The sequence below is a fragment of the Mandrillus leucophaeus genome, unplaced genomic scaffold (genome assembly GCF_000951045.1).
Source record: "Mandrillus leucophaeus isolate KB7577 unplaced genomic scaffold, Mleu.le_1.0 Scaffold7, whole genome shotgun sequence".
Taxonomy (NCBI): Eukaryota; Metazoa; Chordata; class Mammalia; order Primates; family Cercopithecidae; genus Mandrillus; species Mandrillus leucophaeus.
The window spans coordinates 4,651,538-4,673,569 of NW_012107585.1; the positions used below are offsets into that span (position 1 = coordinate 4,651,538).

Genomic DNA, 22,032 nt, shown 5'->3' on the forward strand with positions numbered 1-22,032 from the left:
AGACGGAGTCTCACTCTGTTGCCCAGGCTGGAGTGCAGTGGCGCGATCTCGGCTCACTGCAAGCTCCACCTCCTGGGTTCACGCCATTCTCTTGCCTCAGCCTCCGGAGCAGCTGGGACTACAGGCACCTGCCAACACGCCCAGCTAATTTTTTTGTATTTTTAGTAGAGATGGGGTTTCACCATGGTCTCGATCTCCTGACCTCGTGATCCACCAGCCTGGGCCTCCCAAAGTGCTGGGATTACAGGCGTGAGCCACCGCACCCAGCCTCTAGTTATTTCCAAAATGTCTTTGTGGCTTCCAGAATTTCTTTGAAAACCACAGCCTTAAAACATTTTTCATGCCTTTTTTTTTTTTTTTAAAGAGATGAGGGTCTTGCTCTGTTGCCCAGGCTAGAGCGCAGTTGCACAGTCATAGCTCACCACAGCCTTGAACTCCTGTGCTCAAGCAATCCTCCTGCCTCAGCCTCCCAGATAGCTAGTACTACAGGTGAATGCGGCCGCACCTGCCACCATACCTGGCTAATTGTTTTTTAAGTTTTTTAGAGATGGTGTCTTGCTATGCTGCCCAGGCTGGTGTCTAGCTCATGGCCTCAAGCAATCCTCCTGCCTCAGCATCCCAAGTAGCTGGGATTAAAGACTATTTAGTTTTCTCTAAAATAAAACTGCTCAAGTAATAAGTGAACACAATTTATGCTTATAGAAATCTTTCAAAAAATGTATAAGTATATAAAATATGAAAACCTTTATTCCCTCCCTGAAATCCCCTTTAAAAAAAAAAAAACTCCTTTTAAAAGTCTATGATATATCCTTCCAAATCTTTCTAATGCCTTCCTTTTATAAACATATACAGTTACATTTTTTAACAGAAATAGGATCATATCTGCATATTGTTCTCTACATGATTTTCCTCCTTTTACAATGACTCATGGGCATCTTTTCATGATGGTATACACAGGTTTACACATTCTTTCAACAGCAGCAGAATATTCTATTGTATGGATGGAGTATACACCATTTCTTTATTAACAGACACTGAGGTCATTTACAAATTTTTGACATTTCAGGTAGTACTGCGTGGAATATCCTTACACATATCTTGTTTTGTTTTCTGTTTTTGTTTTGTTTCGTTTTTGCTCTGTTTTTGTTTTTGTTTTGTTTTTGTTTTTTTTGAGATGGAGTCTCGCTCTGTCGCCCAGGCTGGAGTGCAGTGGCGCGATCTGAGCTCACTGCAACCTCCGCCTCCCAGGTTCATGCCATTCTCCTGCCTCAGCCTCCTGACTGGCTGGGACTACAGGCGCCCGCCACCACGCCCAGCTAATTTTTTGTATTTTTAGTAGAGACAGAGTTTCACCATGTTGGCCAAGCTGGTCTCGAACTTCTGACCTCGTGATCCACCCGCCTCAGCCTCCCAAAGTGCTGGGATTACAGGCGTGAGCCACTGCACCTGGCCCCTTACACATATCTTTTATGCCCAGTTGCAAATATTTCTATTAGCTGGATTCCGGGAATGAGAATCACTAGGTAAAAGCAGTATCTTTTTCTTCTTTTTCCTTGGTTGATGGCTTACATTCTAAGAAAAAGGCCTCTGAGCCAGTGGGTTCCTGACAGCATTCCGTCTCCCTGAGCACGCCACCAACAGCCACATTTTGCCTCCTACATGTGGTGACCCTTTCTCCAAAACTGAGAAAAGAACATCATGTAGAATTTGGATTGAGCAGAGAAAAGGGGCCATGTCCCTTTCTTTTGGTTGGTTTTAGAAATGTGCTCAGAACGTGACCAAAAATTGTTAACTGCAGTAAAAAGACACAGTGGTCACATTGAGAGTAGCAGATGTTCTACCACGACTTGCAGTGGCGGAATTCTATCAGTGCTCCGAGGATGCCCAGCTCTATAAAATCACACCTGAACCAGACCTAGCCACCTGAGGTAAAAAATGCAGTCCAGGAAGATTCACATAGGAAGTCACAGTATTTGTTGGGGTTTGTTTTTTTCTAGTCGACCATTTCTTCCTGGTGGGCATTTCAGTTTAGGGTCAATGACAATGCTGGTAAATGTGTTAACAACCAGTTCTCTAGGAAGTGAAGAACCACGATCTGTGACAATGCCAATTTCCACGGTGTAAATACTCCCACCGTGGCTGATTTCAATCTTCCCAACATGATGTCACTGAACTTGGAGTTGGGAAGAGATGTACAGAATCCATTCTTGTGAGCCAGTATGAGCTAGCTCCAGCACATCCTGTTTGGGATTCATTTTTAAAAATTATGAATCTGGGGGGCAGTTTAAGTTCCCTATAAAGTATAAGAAAACACCTTTTTAGTTACAAGAAAGCAGAAAGAGCTCTTCTCTTCAACATTTAATCCCCATTTATGACGTTTCACCCTTATGCAGCAGTGTGAATTTCCCCAAATCTTCAAGTGCATTTTTTAAACCCAGAGGGATTAGAGTGATAAAGAGGAAAGGGTTTAGCATCAGATGAACCCAGATGAGTCAAAGCTCTGCCACTTAATAGCTGTGTGACCTTGGGCAAGTCACTTGACATCTCTGGCCCTCTTTTTCTTCATCTGTCAAATGAGTTCCTGCCTCAGAAGAGTTATTGTAAGAATTAAGCAAAATCAAGTCCATAGAGCATTTAGCCTAATATCTGGGAACACAATGAATGTTCATTAAGTAAGAGCTATAAAAGGTAAAAATCCTTATTTTAAAGAGAAGTTAGGTGTATGATTATCAGTACCATTGAGACTGAAGGCTAGGAAAGAAAGGAACTTCTGAGCAGAATTTTACCAACAGGTGAGATCTATGTTCACTAGGTGAACAGAAAAGTATGCAAACAGACAGGGGAAAAAGGCTACACAATGCCACCCAAAACCTAGTTGCAAAGATAAACAACCCAGGTAATGAGCCCAAGAAGGTAATACCAAATCTCCAGTTCTCCTGATTGCGTTTTTCTGAGTCTCCATCATCAAGCAACCAGTATCTCCTGTTACTAAAGCATTTTGACACTTAAACCCTGAGCCTGACTCCCACCATGCATTTTCCAAAAGGGAATATCCATCCTTGGGGACCTGTAGATCCCAGAGGCTCCATTTTGATTAGGCATAATGACAGCTGCAGACCCAATTCCTCCCCCTTACAGATTTTATAGCAAGAAAGTTGGGGTGGTTCGATATCTCAACGAGGGCTTTCTACAGGCAGCAAAATTTCACTAACTGGCAGTTACTGTGCTGCAAGCAGAAGAACGATCTTTGTTAGTTGCAGGATGATCTCATATTTGGATGGATTGGTGGATGTTTGGGTGAATGGACGGATGACAGATTTTAGGATGTCATTATGAGTTGCATCTGAGTCTCTGCTTTATTGAGAAAAAAAAACTCCTCAACTTCCCAATTTCATCATGTGGCAATTTAAACACATTATCATTATCACTTCCCAGCATCCTTGTTAATTCCACTGCTAACAAGAGAGTTTATTTCAATTGACAAGATGATCGGGTCCACAATAGAAATTGAAACCAAGCCTTCAATAATGAATGTGCCAATTATGTTTCTCTAAGAGATATAAGCCTCTTTTTAGGCAAAGTAGGATCTGATCTTTTTTCATGAATGCCCATAAGTATTTATTCAAACCCTTAGGGCCAAATGCATTTCAGAATTCTGAGGGGTTTTTATTGTTTTTGTTTTGCATTTTAAAAAAGAATATTGAGACAAGTCCCAAATAGAACATCACACTCCCAGAGGGGCCTGTCATCAAACCAATATTTCTGCAGAAAACAAATAAGTGAATATTTATCTTAAGTGCATAACAAAGGTCAAAAAAAAAAGGCCACTAATAGCCTCCCATCAGTTTTTGTCATGCTTTACTACCAAATAAGCTATTTAAATTGTTTTGGTTTAAAGACTCTTTGGATATTGGAATTGGTTAAGTGGTTGTGAACCTGTATTGATTTTATTCTTATTGGAGACCAACTTTCCAAGAACCAACCAGAAGACCTACCTAGAAACAAGTAGACCTTTACAGAGACACAGACATCAGGTGTGGGGAAATGTGACAAGCTCTAATGCTGCCTCCCCTACCCCTGTGGCCATCTTTCCTAGTTGCAGTGGGGAAGAAACAGGCCAGACCCCTGGCCAAAGAAGGGAGTGAAGAGTTACCAACTAACCCTCCAGCAGGTAGAGCACACACCTCAAAGGAGTTGCTCCAACAGGCTGGAGTCTCCAGAGGCCTGTGCTCTCCCCTGGTGCCACAGGGGCAGTTCAGTTATCTACGTCTTACTGCTTCAGGCTGTCCAGAGAGACAACACTGGGCCCACTATTTAGTGGGGAGACCAAGTGAGTGTAATCCCTACGCTTACAATCCTGATTCTTATAATCCTGACTCTTGCAGTCCTGACTCTTAAGAGACGCCAGACATTCAAGGGCTGGACTGTCCAGGCACAGAAAACCCACTCTTCCTTTAGAAATACACACATGAGTAAAAGGCAACCAGCCCCACTTTGAGGTTTCAAATATGACACAAACATCAAAATCCATCTACTGTTTTATGATGAAAATGGCTGGCACTTGAGTGCTTCCTATGGCAAGCATTGCTCTAGGTATATTATCTCAGTTAAACCTCACTCCAAATTACCAATAAGGAAACTGAGGCATGGAAAATTAATTTGCTCAAAGTTGCATTGCGAGCAAAAGGTAAGGCAGGATTTGAACCCAGGTAACCTTGCTGCAAAGTATGGGTGCCTCACCCCCGAAATGGTTGTTCCTCTGTAGCTAAATCCTAAAGTCTTTAATTAATTTAGAGAATAATCTGGTGCCCCACTTCCAAGAAAAGAAGATCTTATTACAATGTGGTACTTTCTGGGAGGCCCCAGGATACAAAAGGGACTCAACTTACCGTGATGTTATCACATATAAAATGAAATTTTCTTTTATAAAATAATTTCAAGTGCTGTTTTGCACATATTGTTTTGAAACTAAACTTTTGCTGTTTGCCTTAGTATATAAGGAGCATCTCTCCAGATCTGAACCTCTGCTGTGGAGTTTATCAGCAAACAAATGTATTGAAACATAGTTAACCAATATTCCAAGACCTTTAAGTCTTTTCCAAGCTTTTGCTTCCGTGAAATACCATCGCAATCGTTCTGAGCAACACACATAATAGCATTTTTAAAATTTAAATTGTTTATATTTAAATTAGTTTCCCCTTGTCTTGTAGTACTCCTCCCCCACAACCAAGAAAATCTCATTTTCCTCAAACCTGCCTTTTCCAGGCACTAGTGGGAATACTGCTGTGAAGAAAACAGATAACATCCCTGCTCTCAGGAGCTTCCATGCTAGAGGGGTGAGGGAAGCAACAGATGATGAACATGCCATCATCGAGATACTTTGAGATAGCAATAAGTGTCATGAAGAAATTGATGGGTGATGTGACAGTGATGGGCAGGGGAGTTTTCAATTGGATCATCAAGGAAAGACTCACTCGGAAGGTGACATGTGAGTGAAGTCTCTGATTTCCCCCACTCTCCTCTTTGCACTGATTTAATTACATGGCTCCTCCACTGTGGTACTCCAGGGGACATCTCTATGGAGTGGGAGAATGTGGCAGGAGGATCAGATCATCGCTCAGGAGTTAGGATGGAGCCACCTGGTCCGGGAAGTCCCAGAGCTTTGACCGCTGCCCCTTCCCTGGTGCAGAATCAGCAGCTCTTCCCCTCGGTCATGGACACATGAGCATGTCCTAACCTAGCCTACAGCTTTCCGCCCTGGGAAGCACATATTTTACCCCAGATGGGAGTTCAGAAAGACAGCACAAAGTATTTGAGAAAATTGCTCTGAATTGCCACTGTGGATAGACATCTTCAAGTGGCTGCCTGGAACAAAATGTGCTTGGCGGATACAGTTACAAGAGATTTGACAGTGCTCAATGCCCTATTCCCTTGATTTCTGGCAAATAGGATCCCTTAGAAGCTTCAGCAGGGGGAAATTATGGTCTGAAAATTATAGCTACATCTCCCCCAAGGATCTGCCCTGGTACCTTGTTGTCTACCATCAGCTCCTCCTCTAAGCCACAGTAAATCTCAGTTGAAAAGAGAAGGTTATTGTTGTTAATAGCTGAACTGTATTCAGCTGTCTGTACATAGCACCCATGAAGCCCTTAACAAGCCCCATTTCTTTTCATCTTCACAGCAATCCTTTGTCACAGCTGCTATTATTCCCCCATTTTACAGATGAGGATAGTGAGGCTCAGAGAGGCTAAATTACTTATACCAAGTCGCACATGTAGGAAGCAGCGGGGCAGACAGAGGACTCGAACAGCTGGTCCAATCTAAATTGTGAATCTAAATTCACTCTTAACCACTAAGATAACACTTTTCTGGTCCTGATACTCAGAGACTTGCCAGAGGTCACACAGACAGTAAATCACAAGGATATTAAATGGGTGAGCTAAGTAAGTTAGGGTGCCATAATGAACAACCCCCAAATCTCAGCAGTTTAAGGCAAAAGAAGCTTGTTCCTTGGCTCACCTTTCAAGTCCAACAGGGAGGCTCTAGTCTCTATAGTCACGCAGGGACTCACACTGATAGAAGCTTCCACCATCGACGAGGCAGAAAAGGGAATCTGATGACTTCAGGACTAGCTCTTAAATCATCTACCCAAAGTCCCACATGTCACTTTCACTCATGTATTTTTGAACAAAGCAAGTCACAGTGCTTACACTTGCCTTCAGAGAGCAGGGAAGGCCTGGAACTATTTGGTGGATGGCACTAACGCTTACCCCACCAGGCCAGGGGAAGGACCACCAACCTGCGTTGTCCTCCTCCACAAGGTATGCAATGGATGATGCGGCTTAGGTGGTTTTATTTTTCTCTTCCTTCCCCTACCGATCTTCCTTTTTGGGTTATTCGCTACTGAAAATGAAACATCAGAAAGACCGATTCTGTCTAACCAGGCCTTTTCTTTATCAATGGGTTTGCAAGAGCAAAGGCTCCGAGCTTTTTAAGGTCTGTGGGAATCTTGCTGCATTTTGAACCCATTTAGCCTGCTGCTTGAAGTCACAATAGATTTCAGGTCATCTTGGAAGTCAGCAGTAGTGGAAAACCTCCATCTTCCTGATTGGACCTGAATATTTAAGATTTTGAAAGCTTTGCCAGGACCAGATTTAATTTTAAAGGGGAAAAGGGGGGTGCTTTTGAACTTCAAGAAGAAGGCTGGAGGCTCAGCAGGGCTGCATTAGCAAAGGGAAATGCGAAAAGCCCTGTGGTCTTGAAAGAAATGCTCCAAAGTGAAAAAAAAAAAAAAAACGCTAAAGCCTCCAGTGGGTGAACCTTAAATCAGACTTCAAAAGCACCACTAGTTTAAATATTGTTTATAGGACTGAAGTATTGCTCCTTCCTCTGGCTGGATTTTAAATATCCCCTAATTTGATTACTCGGGGGAGAGGCAGGCAGAACCAACTTAAATGAGCTTCACTGTTAATTATTCAGAGGGCTTTTTAATTGTGTAATCAAACATAAAGTCTTACAAAGAGCTTAGAGGCACATTCTCACCCCACCTCCCAAGCCCGACTTCCACTTTGGGTCTGTGTGCATTTCTTGTGTGGTGGCAACTGGCTGGTTGATCTTCAGCAAAATCCCACTGGTGAAGAGAGGACACCCCCAACTCCTTACCTGGACTGGGAAAAGCCTTTGATTCTGTCAGGCCTCTTAGCCCAAGCCAAGTCATCGCATCCCCCGTGACTTGCACGTATATGCCCAGATGGCCTGAAGTAACTGAAGAATCACAAAAGAAGTGCAAACGCCCTGCCCCGCCTTAACTGATGACATTCCACCACATAAGAAGTGAAAATGGCCGGTCCTTGCCTTAAGCGACGACATTATCTTGTGAAATTCCTTTTCCTGGCTCATCCTGGCTCAAAAAGCTCCCCAACTGAGCACTTTGTGACCCCCACTCCTGCCCACCAGACAACAACCCCCCTTTGACTGTAATTTTCCTTTACCTACCCAAATCCTATAAAACGGCCCCACCCTTATCTCCCTTCGCTGACTCTTTTCGGACTCAGCCCGCCTGCACCCAGGTGGGGTGCTCACACAAAGCCTGTTTGGTGGTCTGTTCACACGGACGCGCATGACAGATTCTGCTACTCAGATCTCCATGCCATGAGAAGTCAGCCTTAAATTAGGTTTATCCTGATCACCTTTTGCCTTCTATATCTGAGCACCTCCCTTCCACCCACAATCACTAGCACTCATCACTCTAACAAGCCTAGACCCCTGTCAGTGTCTCCCAAACCAAAGCAGTTCTGTTTGTCCTCTTTTTTTTTTTTTTTTTTTTGAGATGGAGTTTCACTCTTGTCCCCCAGACTGGAGTGCAATGGCGCGATCTCGGCTCACTGGAACCTCCGCCTCCCAGGTTCAAGCGATTCTGCTGCCTTAGCCTCCAGAGCAGCTGAGATTACAGGCACGCGCCACCACACCCGGCTAATTTTTTGTGTGTTTTTAGTAGAGACAGGGTTTCACCATGTTGGCCAGGCTGGTCTGGAACTCCTCACCTCAGCTGATCTGCCTGCCTCAGCCTCCCAAAGTACTGGGATTACAGGCATGAGCCCAGCTCGTCTTCTCATTTCAAGTTCCTGCTCTCTGCTAGGCGAGAGCTAGAAAAATAATTAAAAGAATCCTTGTGATATAAAATTCTTTCTGCAAAGAAAAAGGGGATAAAGAAAGAGATAGGCGGATGGATGAATGGATGGATGGAAAAATACATGGACAGAGAGATGGATAGACCAATCAGTCAATCAATAGATATGTAAAGGTAGTTGAGAGATCACACGTTGAGACTCCCCACTCTCTTATCAATAGAGACCCACTGCCCCATAGCCACAAGTCCAAAATCTAAAAGCTCTGAAAACTCGGTTTTTCCTAACTCATTTGGCAGCAAAATCTGACAGGAGCCAATCTAAGTTGGTAGCAAAATTTGACTTGAAGCTACTTCTGGTCTTTATTTCTCCCCCCTAGTATGCCAATCTAAGTTGGTACCAAAATTTGACTTGAAGCTACTTCTGGTCTTTATTTCTCCCCCCTAGTATAAATATCCGTGCGTTCCATTGCAGAAACAGTCATGTATTTGGTTACAGGATGCTGTCCCCTGAGCGCCCTCAGAGGGATTAGGTTAACATATAGAATATGCAGCATATTTCCTTTCCAAAATGCCAAAATCATTAATTTGGCAACACATCTGGTCCCGCAGATTTCAGATAAGGGATTACGGGTGTGTCACCAACAGAACTTACTGGGCTTCAGTCTCCTATCCAGAAAATTCCCAACCCATGAGAGGAGGATCCAGGTTTTGTGCAGCCTGAAGCTTATTTAACGGGGGAGAGGGCACTTTAAGAAAAAAAAAAATTACAAAATTACAATACAAAATCAGGTACAGGATCCTGGAAGAGGGAGCCACACAAGTGAGGAGCCCTGAAGCTTTCGCTTCATTCATTTCACTGTAAGTAGGTGACTTCAACTCCCTTAGTTTGTTTTCTCATCTGAAAATGGGATGACAATGACTACATCACAGGGTTATAGTGATTGAGATGATACAGCGAAAAGGCACAGAAAGGTGTTGCACATAGCGTCGTAGAGAACTTTTGCCCAGTTAACCTCCAATCAGTGATTTTCATTGTGCAATCCACCCCCATCAACCCCACCCTCAGTCCCACCCAGTAATATTCTCTGTGTGTCTCTCAGAAATGTCTCTGATGGTGGACCCCTTGGGCAACAGAAAAAGCAAAGATTCAGAAATGAACATATTTTTCAATTCACCCCCTAGGAGTACTGCAGACCTGCCCAGGATTCTATGAGAGGACCAAGGCTAAAATACAAATAGATGCAAAAAACATGCAAATATATACCACCTCCCTCCTCCACCCAGTAAGCAAAAGTGTCTCCAAACCTCGATTTCACTCAGAAGAGCCAGCTATGGAGAACTATCCCTCCCATTTCTTCACAAGTACAGGAGTGGGGGCGGAAATCCTAACAGAGCCCAGCTACCATTCCTCCTCTATTTATTGCATTTCTTAAAAGAACGTGTAATAAACCGAGGCTCTGGAAACGGAAAACTCATTAAGCTGTTTCTCACTCAGGGACCCGGGTGGAAGCAAGAGCACCATTAAAAAAATCAATAAGGACAAGTCCATGGAACAGAAATGGGAGCATTTCGTCACAGCGCCAAAGGTAACCAACCACACGCCACGCAACCCTTTGGCTCCTAGGTCCCAGCTTGTGTTGAGGAGTATTTTTGTCAGTCTTTTCTCTGATGGGAATTTTTTTTTCTAGTTGGTTCTCGGAGTGAAGGGAAGTCAGAGCCACATGCTGTTGGATGGTTTTCGTAAATTTAATTAAAACAGTTATCTGGGGATTGTAGGAGAAATGACATTTGGCTGGACACTACATAATGGGGACAGGAGGGGGTGCTAAGCAGCTGCTTAACAAGATGTCACCAGAAGGAAATGGACTCACCTCACTCTATCTTCTAAATCAATAACAGTCATTTCTCTCTCCTTCTCCCTCCCTCCCTCCCTCCCTCCCTTCCTTCCTCTCTCTCTCTCTCCTCTTTAACCCAGTCAGAAAATAAAACCCAGGCACACTAGCTCATGCTTGTAATCCCAAAGGATTGGGAGGCCAAGGCAGGAGGATCAGTTGAGCCCAGGAGTTTGAGACCAGCCCGGGCAACAGAGCAAGATCCCGTCTTGACAAAAAATTTAAAAATTAGCTGGGCATAGTGGTGTGCACCTGTAGTCCCAGGTATTAGAGAGGCTGAAGTGGGAGGATCATGTAAGCCCAGGAATTGGAGGCTGCAGTGAGCTATGATCCCACCACTGCACTCTAGCCTCCCACCTGGGCAAGAGAGTGAGATCCTGTCTCTAAGGAAAAGAAAAGACAACGTGAGTGATTCAACAGACAAGATTTTCTACAAACTAGAACATGCAGTTATTAAGAGGACACCAAGATACAGATTCTTTTTACCCAAAGGTATTCCTAACCCAGGACCTCCCAAACTCATCTACTCAATAAACAAGCCTAATAATAATAATAATAATAATAATAATAATAATAATGGCAAAAGGTAGGTAAAGGTAATAGAGCACACAACTAGAGTGTTTGCTGAACCTATCCCCTAACCCATGAAATGGATATAATGTGCTTTCCGGCCTACCTCACAACTTTAGTGAATAACCTCAGGAAATAAATATAAGGCAAACTCACCTTGAAAACGTAAGAATGCTTAGCATTCCTGTGGTTCTGTAAATTTTAGAGGCCACTGTTCAACATAATTGTAAATGGGCTAAGTTCTGTGCTAAGGAAGCTTCTGTAGGTATATTATCCAGTTGTGCCCTCTTAATAACTCTATGGGGCACTATTCTTACCCCCAGGTGAGAGAGGAGGAATTTGGGGTCTCAGAGAGGTTAAGTGACTTACATAAGGTTACCCAGCTGGGTAATGGCAGAGCCAGAAGTTAATTCTGGATCTGTTTATTAAACATAGTTTATTAAACATATAAACATCAATATGTTTATTAAACATATAAACATCCAATGCCTGTTCTCCCTGACCCCATGATTACAGTTGCCCCTCATGAAGAATTTCACCATTTTCTTACGCTTTCATCGGCGTGCTCCTAGATTTAAGGAGAGCCTTGGTTTTTATGGCAGAAAGTTGCTATGGAGATGCAGTGTGCATCCGTCTTCAGAAATGCACAGAAAAAGCAGCGGGAGCCTCAAACCTTTTAAAAAAATCCTTCAGGGATATCCACCACTAAAATTGCAGGAGGGGAAGGGGAGAATGAATAGCTGTGCTTGAACTCTTGCAAAACGGAATTCAAGTTTGTGGATCAAACCCTGGGCTGCAGCATGTTCCACTCTGGGCATGGGGGAGCACTCAATTAGGCTGCAGGAGACCTGGCTCAGCCATGGTGACTCAGTTCACTGTGTGACCTCAGACAAGTCCTTTCCCCTCTACTGGGCCTCAGTTTCTGTACCTATAAAATGAGGACTTTGAAAGAGGGAATCCAACCAGCTCCCACAATACTCTTCTTTTCCCCTGACATTCTTCTGTATGTGTAGGCAGCGTTCATAGGGGCCAGGCAAATTGTGTTATTAATAAAATAAAAAATAAGGCTGAGTGTGATACAGTAGGGAGTGGTGGGGTCTGTGGCAAACTGGAGCACTCCTGCACAGCTAAAAGGAAGAAACTCTCTGCAGCTGTAGCTCATTTTGCCTTGTGAGAATGGGAGCCCAGAGCTTACCATTTTCAAAAGAAACAAAAAACTTACATTTTTATATAAAAGTCTCCCAGTTTGTAAAATCCTGGGTAGCTAAACATGTCTCCCCATGGGCCACCAGTCTGCAACCCCTACTTCATAGAAAGTATAAGGAATCTTTCAGGAAATTCGTTTCCTCCATTGCCAAAAATCAATCCCTACTGAGATGGAACATAGCAACTGGTTAACACCACTGCTGAGTGAAATATAAAAAATAGAGAAGCAGCATTTAGGGATTTAAGTCGATTCAGAGAGGTTCAGTTCAATAAAAGGCAAGCAAGTGCCTGTCACATCTTCCCCCTACGTTTTATTTTTCTGCCACTTTCAATTAATCACAAGTGTTAGCCCTTAACTTTGGATTTCCTGGCTAGGGTGGTTAATTAAATTTTAATTAATGGCAACTCTGGGAGCATAAGATGAAATCCTAGCTCAAGGAAGATACGCACAGAATCCTGGTATGGAAGGCTCTTCTGAGATTGTCCCAGGCTATCCCCTAAGTTTTATAAATGAGGAAACTGAGGCATGGCAGAGTGACGTACTAAAGGTCCCCCCGAGGTCCCCTGACTCTGATTCCAGTGCTCACTGCAAGATTCCAAGCTACCCCATGCCACCATCTGTCCACCCTTCAAAAATTACATTGATCTTACTAGGCACAGTGGCTTACAACTATAATCCCAGCACTTTGGGAGACCAAGGCAGACAGATTGCTTGAGCTCAGGAGTTCAAGACCAGCCCAGGCAACATGGTGAAACCCCATCTCTACCAAAAAATAACAACAACAACAAAAAAAAAAATTGGCCAAGCATGGTGGTGGGTACCTGTAATACCACCTACTTGGGAGGCTGAGGCAAGAGAATAGCTCAAACCTGGGAGGCAGAGGTTGCAGTGAGCCAAGATTGCACCACTGCACTCCAGCCTGGGCAACAGAGTGAGATCCTGTCAAATAAAAATAAAGATAAAAATAAAAAAATGACGCTGATCTGAAGAGCCTGGTTTCTAGAGTCAGGAATTCATATTGTTCTAGATAAAATGGAAAGGGGCAATTTCTACATGATTCATCCCTGAGCTCTGATATCATCTCTCCCCGGAGTGATAAAGGGTAGAGGGGCCTTCTGTCAGTCCTGGCAAGCTCTTGACCAATTGCAGTGTCAGGACAACGGGAGCATTGTACCAAGCTCCTAATTTATCAAAGGAGAGGACATGCCTGCTTTGGGTACTTGGCTTTTCTTGATCAGTCATTTTGTAACTTGTATGGCCTCTTGAAGATCTGGTTAAATCCAGTTCAAATTCCATTTCTCCAGTCTATCATATTCTGAAGCATTCTGTCATTTGTATAGAATTTCACTGAAGATTTGAGAGAGATGAGGCAGGCACAAGGAGAGATCAAATCTTAAAGCCCACAGTTTCTCCCTCCTCTTCCCCAACCTTCTCCCTCTCCTGTGCAACCAAGAAATCCCTCCCCTCTTCTAGTGCAAGAAGGTTCCACTCATATTCAGTGCCCTACAAGGTAGCCATTCAAAATATTGCTTCTGATCACATACAGTGGACTCCCTGAAATGAATTCTGCTGAATACAATTTTCTCCACCCTGTGCAATGTATATTAAATGTTGGTGTGGTCTTCAGTGCTGTCTCTTCTCCCTATCACCTTTCCCAGGGTATCAAACGCTATGAGTTTCATCTAAAGAAAACACCAGTCTACCCATCAAGAGCTTTCATTTTAAATGTGCTCAAATAAAATTATTTCTATTAACTGAATATAAACTACAGCCCACTCTGTGTTGAGCTCTTTCTCTGGGGCATCTGAGGGCCTGTTCGTCCCCTGTGTAAACCTGGCATTTTAAATGTCATAAAGAATCATTAGCATGGGATAAAGGGCATTTTCGATGCCACTGAAAAAAACTTTGGCAGTATTTTGAAGCCAGGCATAGTAATGAGCTTTGGCATTAACCTGACTTGGGTCTGAATTCTGGTTCTGCTATTTTCTTGCTGTGACCTTGAGGAGGTTAGGAAGCCTCGCTGAAACTTGGATGAGTTATATGAGGACATAACCCCAAACAGTGCATTCTGAAGTGACACCAATCTCGCAGGAAGGTACACACAGACACACACACACAGTATGTGTGTACTCTTTCTTACTCTTTTCCTTCTAAAAATCCACAGGACTTTCCCTACCTACCTCTCAGTCCCTTCCAGAACTTATCATCCAATTCTCCTAGCCCACTACCACCATGGCTCCTCCCCCAAGAATGCCACTGCACCAGACAAATCTGCTTCCTCCCACTCACTTCCTAAATGTCAGGCCTAGAATTTCCCTATTCTGTGTTCTTTAGAAAACCTCCATGATTACAAATTATTCTTTGAGGCCCAGGTGTCAACTTGGGAACCAGGAAGTATATACATGGAATCTGGAGCCAAAACCAAGATTAGTTGAAAAATTAGACCCATCCTCATATACAGTTTGAAAATCAACTCCAATCGTTATTACAAAAGTCAAAACCTGTTCTGGGCATTGACATCATCACGGCAAACACGTGTGGCTTCCTACGGTGACTTCTTGGGCAACCATGAGCTCGTTCAATAGAATACATTCTGCCACATTTGCTTCAAATAATACACATTTTAACATCATCTCGATTTCTGACAAAAGGTCACTCCAGATCCAGAATATATCTCACGGTATTTGGAAAGAGCCAGAAGGAATTCACAGTCAGACCCAGGCTTTGCTTTTGTCTGCTGTCCCTCCCCACCTCTCTCCTTCCCTCCCTTCTTTCTTTCTTCCATCTTTTTCCCCCTCCTTCCTGAAACCTCTCTTTCTTCTCTTTCCTTTAGACCAAGAAATTCAAAATTCCTACAATGCGAGTCACCAACCGCAAACCAAGCCGGCGAGGCTCCACACTCAGTCTGAGTCGGGCCAGTGGGGTGTCCTCTCCCCAGAGCAGCATGATCTCTGTGAACCCTGGCTCAGATGAGCCCCCGAGTGTGAACACCCAGGTGACCAGCAGCAAGGATATTGAGGACAATGATTCATCTTCAACCAAGCCAGATGAAGAATCTCTGTCTATGAGTAAGTCCTACCTGAGATCTGACTCATCTACCCTGACCCTTTGCCTTTAAGCCAGACATCAAGAAACCCTCTTGCCTCAAGTCCCCCTCCAGTCATTTAAAGGTGACATGGGATCCCCCATCCTTGTTCAATTTCCTTGGACCTCTTTGTTTTCCCCAGTGGAGATCAGAAATATACTCCATAACTTGGGTTGCCCTGAGCCATTTCTCCTACAGAGACAGCCTGTGGTCACCAACTGCCCTTTTCTAATTTTAAAAATATTTTTATTTAGGCCAGGCACAGTGGCTCACGCCTGTAATCCAGCACTTTGGGAAACCGAGGTAGGCAGATCATTTGAGGTCAGGAGTTTGAGACCAGCCTGGCCAACATGGTGAAACCCTGACTCTACTGCAAATACAAAAAGCAGCTGGGCATGGTGGCACGCACCGGTAATCCAAGCTACTTGTGAGGCTGAGACAGGAGAATCACTTGAACCTGGGAAGCAGAGGTTGCAGTGAGCCGAGATCATGCCACTGCACTCCAGCCTGGGCCACAGAGGAAGACTCCATCTCAAAACTTTTTTTTTTAAATTTAGCCCAATTTATACAGAACATTATCATTTCAATGTGTAACCAATGTAAAAATTATTAACGAGATATTTTATATCCTCTTTTATACTAAGTCTTTAAAATTCAGTGTCTACTTTTTTAAACAGCCTTATTATTGAGATATAATTTACATACCATAAAATTTGCTTATTTTAAATGTGCAATTCAGTGATATTTAGTAAACTTGGAGTTGTGTAACCATCACCACAATCTAATTTCAGAACATTTCCAACCACCCGAAAGAAAAGCTTCTGCCCTTCTTACCCAGAGCCCCCAGGCAACCACAAACCTGCTTTCTGTCTCTACTGATTTGTCTTTCTGAACATTTGATAGATGGAAGTTGTATTGCTCTGTGATCTACACCCTGAAAAAGCCTTTTCAGTGGCTCAAAATTGGAGAGAGGCAAGTCCCTTAAAAAATATCCAATTAGGCCAGGCGTGGTGGCTCATGTCTGTAATCCCAGATATTTGGGTGGTGGAGGTGGGCAGATCACTTGAGTTCAGGAATCTGAGATCAGCTTGGGCAACATGGTGAAACCTCTCCAAAAAAAAAAAAAAAAAAAAAAACACAATTAGCCATGCATGGTGACATGTGCCTGTGGTTCCAGCTACTCAGGAGGCTGAGGTGGGAGGACAGCTTGAGTCTAGGAGGTAGAGGATTGAGGTGAGAAAATAGCTTGAGCCTAGGAGGTAGAGGTTACCGTGAGCTGTGATTTGCTTCTTCACTCCAGCCTGGGTAACAGGGCGAGACCCTGTCTCAAAAAGAGAAAAGAAAAAAAAAGAAGAGAAGAAGGGAAGGGGGAAGGAGGAAGGGAAGGAAAAAAAAAGGAAAATTCATTGAAATCTATGAGCCCTCACACAAGAAAAAAATTCAAACATACACATACATACAATTTTGCACAATATTTTGAGTGGGGTGCTGTGGAACTCTACTAGACAGAATCGTGACTGGATTCCATAAGTCACATAAAACATTCATTTTCAGAACTTTCTGGCTTGAGCTTGTATAGTAAAAGGAGATAGGAAAAGCAAGAGAAGGATCCAGAAGGATTCATACAGAAAGACGGAGAAGGTAGAAAGAAGAGAGGGTAAGACAAGGACATGAAGGAGGAATGGCCCACCACAAAATTCTTGACTCTGATGCATGGGACATCTTCCTGCTTTCTCCCCATCTGCTGTGTCCCCTCAGTGGTGTCCAGCTGAACCTGCCTGTTTGGCCAGTGTTCTCTTTTTTTTTTTTGAGACAGAGTCTTGCTCTGCCACCCGGGCTGGAGTGCAGTGGCTGGATCTCAGCTCACTGCAAGCTCTGCCTCCCGGGTTTACGCCATTCTCCTGCCTCAGCCTCCTGCGTAGCTGGGACTACAGGCGCCCGCCACATCGCCCGGCTAGTTTTTTGTATTTTTTTAGTAGAGATGGGGTTTCACTGTGTTAGCCAGGATGGTCTCGATCTCCTGACCTCGTGATCCACCCGTCTCGGCCTCCCAAAGTGCTGGGATTACAGGCTTGAGCCACCGCGCTCGGCCTCGGCCAGTGTTCTCTATCACACCATCTGGAATGCCTGTGGCAGCCGAGGCCAGGCTGAGTGACAAGGGTTGGGCGTCGCATAGATTCAAGGAGGCGAAAAAGGAGGTCAAGGCAGACCAAGAATCTGTGTGGGGCCCTGATGGTCAAAGACGGAAGTGAGCAGAAGTGCAAAAGTCCACTGGGTGGTCAGGGTTCAGAGTAATGACTGCCGATGGGAAAAGTCCCCACCGCCCCTGCCTGTTAACAGGGGGCTGGGAAAGGTCCCAAGCCCCGAAAAGCTGTTTTCTGAACAGAAGAAGTAGTATCTGAGATGGGAAGAAACTAAGATAGACCATCAGCAGATATGTGATTCTTATATATTTCTTTTCTGTCTCTCTTCTCTGTTTTAGAGACAGGGTCTCACTCTGTTGCCCAGGCTGGAATGCAGTGGCACAGTCATGGCTCACTGCAACCTCAAACTCCTGCGCTCAAACAACCCTCCCACCTCAGCTTCCTGTCCACTTATGGATTTCTTGATTCTTCTTTCATTTAACACATACTTTTTGAGCACCTACTGTGTGCCCAAAACTGAGTTACTTGAGTACCCGCCCTTCCCAAGCTTACGTTTTAGAAGAGACAAATGATAAATAAGAAATCTATAGACTGAGTGCAGTGGCTCATGCTTGTAACTCCAATATTTTGGAAGGCCAAGGCAGGAGGATGGCTTGAGTCCAGGAATTTGAGACCAGTCTGGGCAAAATAGTGAGACCCCATCTCTACATGAAACATTTTAAAAATTAGCCAGGCATGGTGGCACATGCCTGTAGTCCTAGCTACTTGGGAGGCTGAGATAGGGGGATCACTTGAGTCCGGGATTTCAAGATTGCAGTGAACTATGGTTGTACCACTGCACTCCAGCCTGGACAACAGAGTGAGACCATGTTTATAAAAATAAATAAAGTAATAAAAAAGAAAGTCATGGCATGGCATGGTGGCTCACGCCTATAATCCCAGCACTTTGGGAGTCTGAGGAGGGCGTATCACAAGGTCGAGAGATCGAGACCATCCTGGCCAACATGGTGAAACCCCGTCTCTATTAAAAATGCAAAAATTAGCTGGGCGTGGTGGCGTGCGCCTGTAGTCCCAGCTACTCAGGAGGCTGAGGCAGGAGAATGGCTTGAACCCGGGAGGCAGAGGTTGTAGTGAGCTGAAATCACACCACTGCATTCCAGCCTGGCAACAGAGCAAGACTCCATCTCAAAAAAAAAAAAAAAAAAAAGAGAGAGAGAGAGAGAGAGAAAGAAAGTTGTAACTAGCAAGGCAATTGCATATAATATGAGGTCGGAAGAGAAACAACAGGATGCTGGGATAGAGAGAGACTATTGGTGGGTGTGAATCTAAATTAGCAAGGGTAATCAAGGAAGACTCTCTCAGGTCTGATGTTTGAACTGAGACGTGAAAACCTGAAGACCTGAAGCTGGGGAGGGAGGCAGGGGCCAGAGCATGCAGGGCGTTTGTGGAGCAAGTAAGACTTTAGAATTATTCCAGGTGCAAGAGGAAGTATCTGGAAAGTTTTCAGTACAGGAAAGACTAGACCTGATTTACTTTTCCAAGGTGTTTGTGTGGTTATTGGTGTTATATCCATGTCTTCATTTTTTTTTTTCCAACTCTAAAAGCTTTGCTCTTAGATAAGAAGAGTAGAGCCATAGCCCAACTTCAAGGGCCCGCCCCAGTCCCAGAGCTTGCACATGGTTCTCCTGGGACAAACAGAACACTAGCGCTGGTGGCAGAAGGGAGCAGCAGAGAAATGAGACTTTGCAGTGAGGGGAGGGGTAAATGGAGCATCTCTCTAGGCACCTGCAACACCGAAGGCCTGTCAGACCTGTCCCCAGTGGCCACTTTCCTCTCACATCCAATCACTCACCTGCTCTGATCAGTGCTGTCTCCTAAAACTCCCGCAAACCCTACCCTCTTCAAACCTTTTGCTTTTGTCTTGAAGATAAAAAACTAGGGGCACACACGGAGATCCTGACACTTATGTTTTGTTTAGCATACACAAAAATTTGTGTTTTTTTGAAAAGTAGCTGTGACTTTTAAAGATTAAGATATTTTACCTAAAACTTCTACATTTTACAAACAAAACACTCTTGGCCAGATATGGCAGCTCACACTCATAATCCTGGCACTTTGAGAGGCCAAAGCAGGAGGACCACTTGAGGCCAGGAGTTCGAGATTAGCCTGGCTGACATAGCCAGACCCCATCTCTACAAATAAAATAAATTACTCCCTGTGGTAGCAGTGGGCCTGCAATCCTGAATGACAACAATCAACTGGAGCTTGGTCCCTTCAAGTGAGGTTTGTGTTCTCCAGTTTTCCACAGTCTTCATCACTCCCTATTGCCCCACTCATTGCTCTGGTTGGCTGAGTGTGTGACCATTTATTAACACATTTGCCCTATTGTTTTCTTTAGAATGATGATGATGATGATGATGATGATGATAAAACTATAACTCACACTTAAAAGTATTTTTGTATCAGCTCCTTTATATGTACATTAATTCATTTAATACTCACAAGAACTTCTTTATGCCTACTCTGCTGATGAGAACATTGGGGCACAGAGAGGTTAAGTTATTTGCCCCAAGTCACACAGCTAGTAAGTGATGAAGGCAGAATTTGAACCCAAGAAATCTGGCCCTCAAGTCAAATTTGATTGCTCTGCTTTACCCAAATCTTCAGGAAAAAATAAAAAATAAAAGATGGACCAAGAGAGCAAACTGATTTTTTTTACATCAACTTGTGTCACTCATTTTTGGTATCTGACCCCTGAAGGCCACCTGAGTTTTGGACCTCTGGTCTAGGGTCTCTTCACTTCTCACCTAGAAAACAGCAACAGCCTCCTAACTAGTTTCCCTGCTTTTTGTCCTGCCTTTACCCACTTATTTTTCTCCATGTTGAGACAGAAGGGACTTTCTAAATGAAAAATCTGATATAGTTCTCTCTAGCTCAACATCTTTCAATGACTCTGCCTGTTCTCTAATACATTACCTCTGATCTTGCCACAGGCTGCCCAGGTCAGCTCTTGCTAGTTCACACCTTAAGTGGGGCACTCCAACCTCATCAAAACACTTTCTTCTTTTTAAACAATGCACACTCTTGTATGACTTTCTCTACTTGAAATGCCTGTTCATCCTTGACCCTTCAGTCTGGTGGACTCCTGCTGAACCTTCAAGACCCAGCTCAAATGTTCCCTCCTCTGTAAAGTCTTCTCTGACTCACCCAGGTTTCCTTTTCACTTGTCTCTTAGTAGTTAGTATTTGCTTTTATTGAATTACTAATTTTAACTTAAAATGCATCTCACTGTATCCAGTAGGAACTTCTTATGGCTCAGTACAGAGACCTAAAAAACAGTGGCTTAAAAAAGATAAAAGCTTATTTTTTGTACAGGTTAAAGAAAATCAGTCCAGGGCTGGTAAGGTGGCTTCGACAGATCATCAGGGATCCTACTTTCCCTGCTTTCTTCTGTGTCATCCTTAACACCACTTCATAATCCACCATGGCTGCCAGAACTCCAGCCATCACATTCACATTCTAGGGTGGAAGAAAAAGGAAGTAAGCAAAGTACGAAAGTGTCCATTCCCAGCAGAGTTTAAGCAATCCACTCAGGAGCCCCATACCACACTTCTACCAAAATCTCATTGCCCAGAACTTAGTCACAGGGCCATGCCCAGCTGCAAAGGATGTTGAAAAAAATGAGCTAGCAAATGCTTCCCCTTATACGCATAGAAAGAATCACAGTTCAATTACTAAGAAAGAAGGGGAAAAGGAATGTGAGCTCCCTGCAGGTGTGCAACAGTGACATCTTATTTACCTTTATCCTAGCATGCAGTAGGAACACAAAAATGACTGAAAAAAAAATGAATTTCCTCTGGGAGGAAAAGTTTGCTACTTTAGCCTCCCAAACCTTTTCCTCCATTTATACCTTAATCTCCATCCCATTTGTCACAGCCTTGACAAAAGTAGATTAATTTCTCAGCCTCTCTTGCCTTCTAAAACCTCCTCAAATTGATTCTGAATTCATGAGTCCTATTCTGAGAGACACACTATTTGACCAAGGTCTAATTTCCAAGGCTTCTGCATAATGAAGTCTTTGTGGATGCAAATCATTGGAGACAGCAGGTTGCAGCCTCTCTGTGGAATGATCCCCTCCCCAAATCAATGGCAGGAAGAATCCCAAAAAACAAAAGCCCAGGCTATTCCTCCTGCTGGTCTTGAAGCTCTGAGTCTTGGAATGATTAGGGAGAAACTCACTTAAATAACAATTCAAAATATGAGTCCTATGCCATCTCATGTTTCCCTTCAAACTAGCCCCATATGACAAAAAAAAACTCCCCTATTCCCCCTCCCCAAAAAGAAGAAATGGATTTAGGCATTCAAGGGTGAGATTCTTAGACAGGCTGGGCATGGGAAATGGAGAAAGGAAGTCAGGATTTTTTTCTCTGGGGATATAATTTGACATTTGGTGCTCTAGGAGGGCTGCTTGATGTGCCAGGTAGCTGTGGTCATTTGCTGATATC

The 22,032-nt window shown here is 43.8% G+C and overlaps 1 protein-coding gene across 1 annotated transcript in view; it reads left to right on the plus strand.

Moving 5' to 3' along the window:
- The window catches only part of CCDC60 (coiled-coil domain containing 60), a 205,499-nt gene that overhangs the window by 151,721 nt on the left and 31,746 nt on the right, over window positions 1-22,032 (plus strand). Inside the window, exons 6-7 of the mRNA XM_011964410.1 lie at window positions 10,125-10,215; window positions 15,132-15,366. Of these exons, the coding sequence (XP_011819800.1) occupies window positions 10,125-10,215; window positions 15,132-15,366 (326 nt within the window). The remainder of the gene's footprint in view (window positions 1-10,124; window positions 10,216-15,131; window positions 15,367-22,032) is intronic.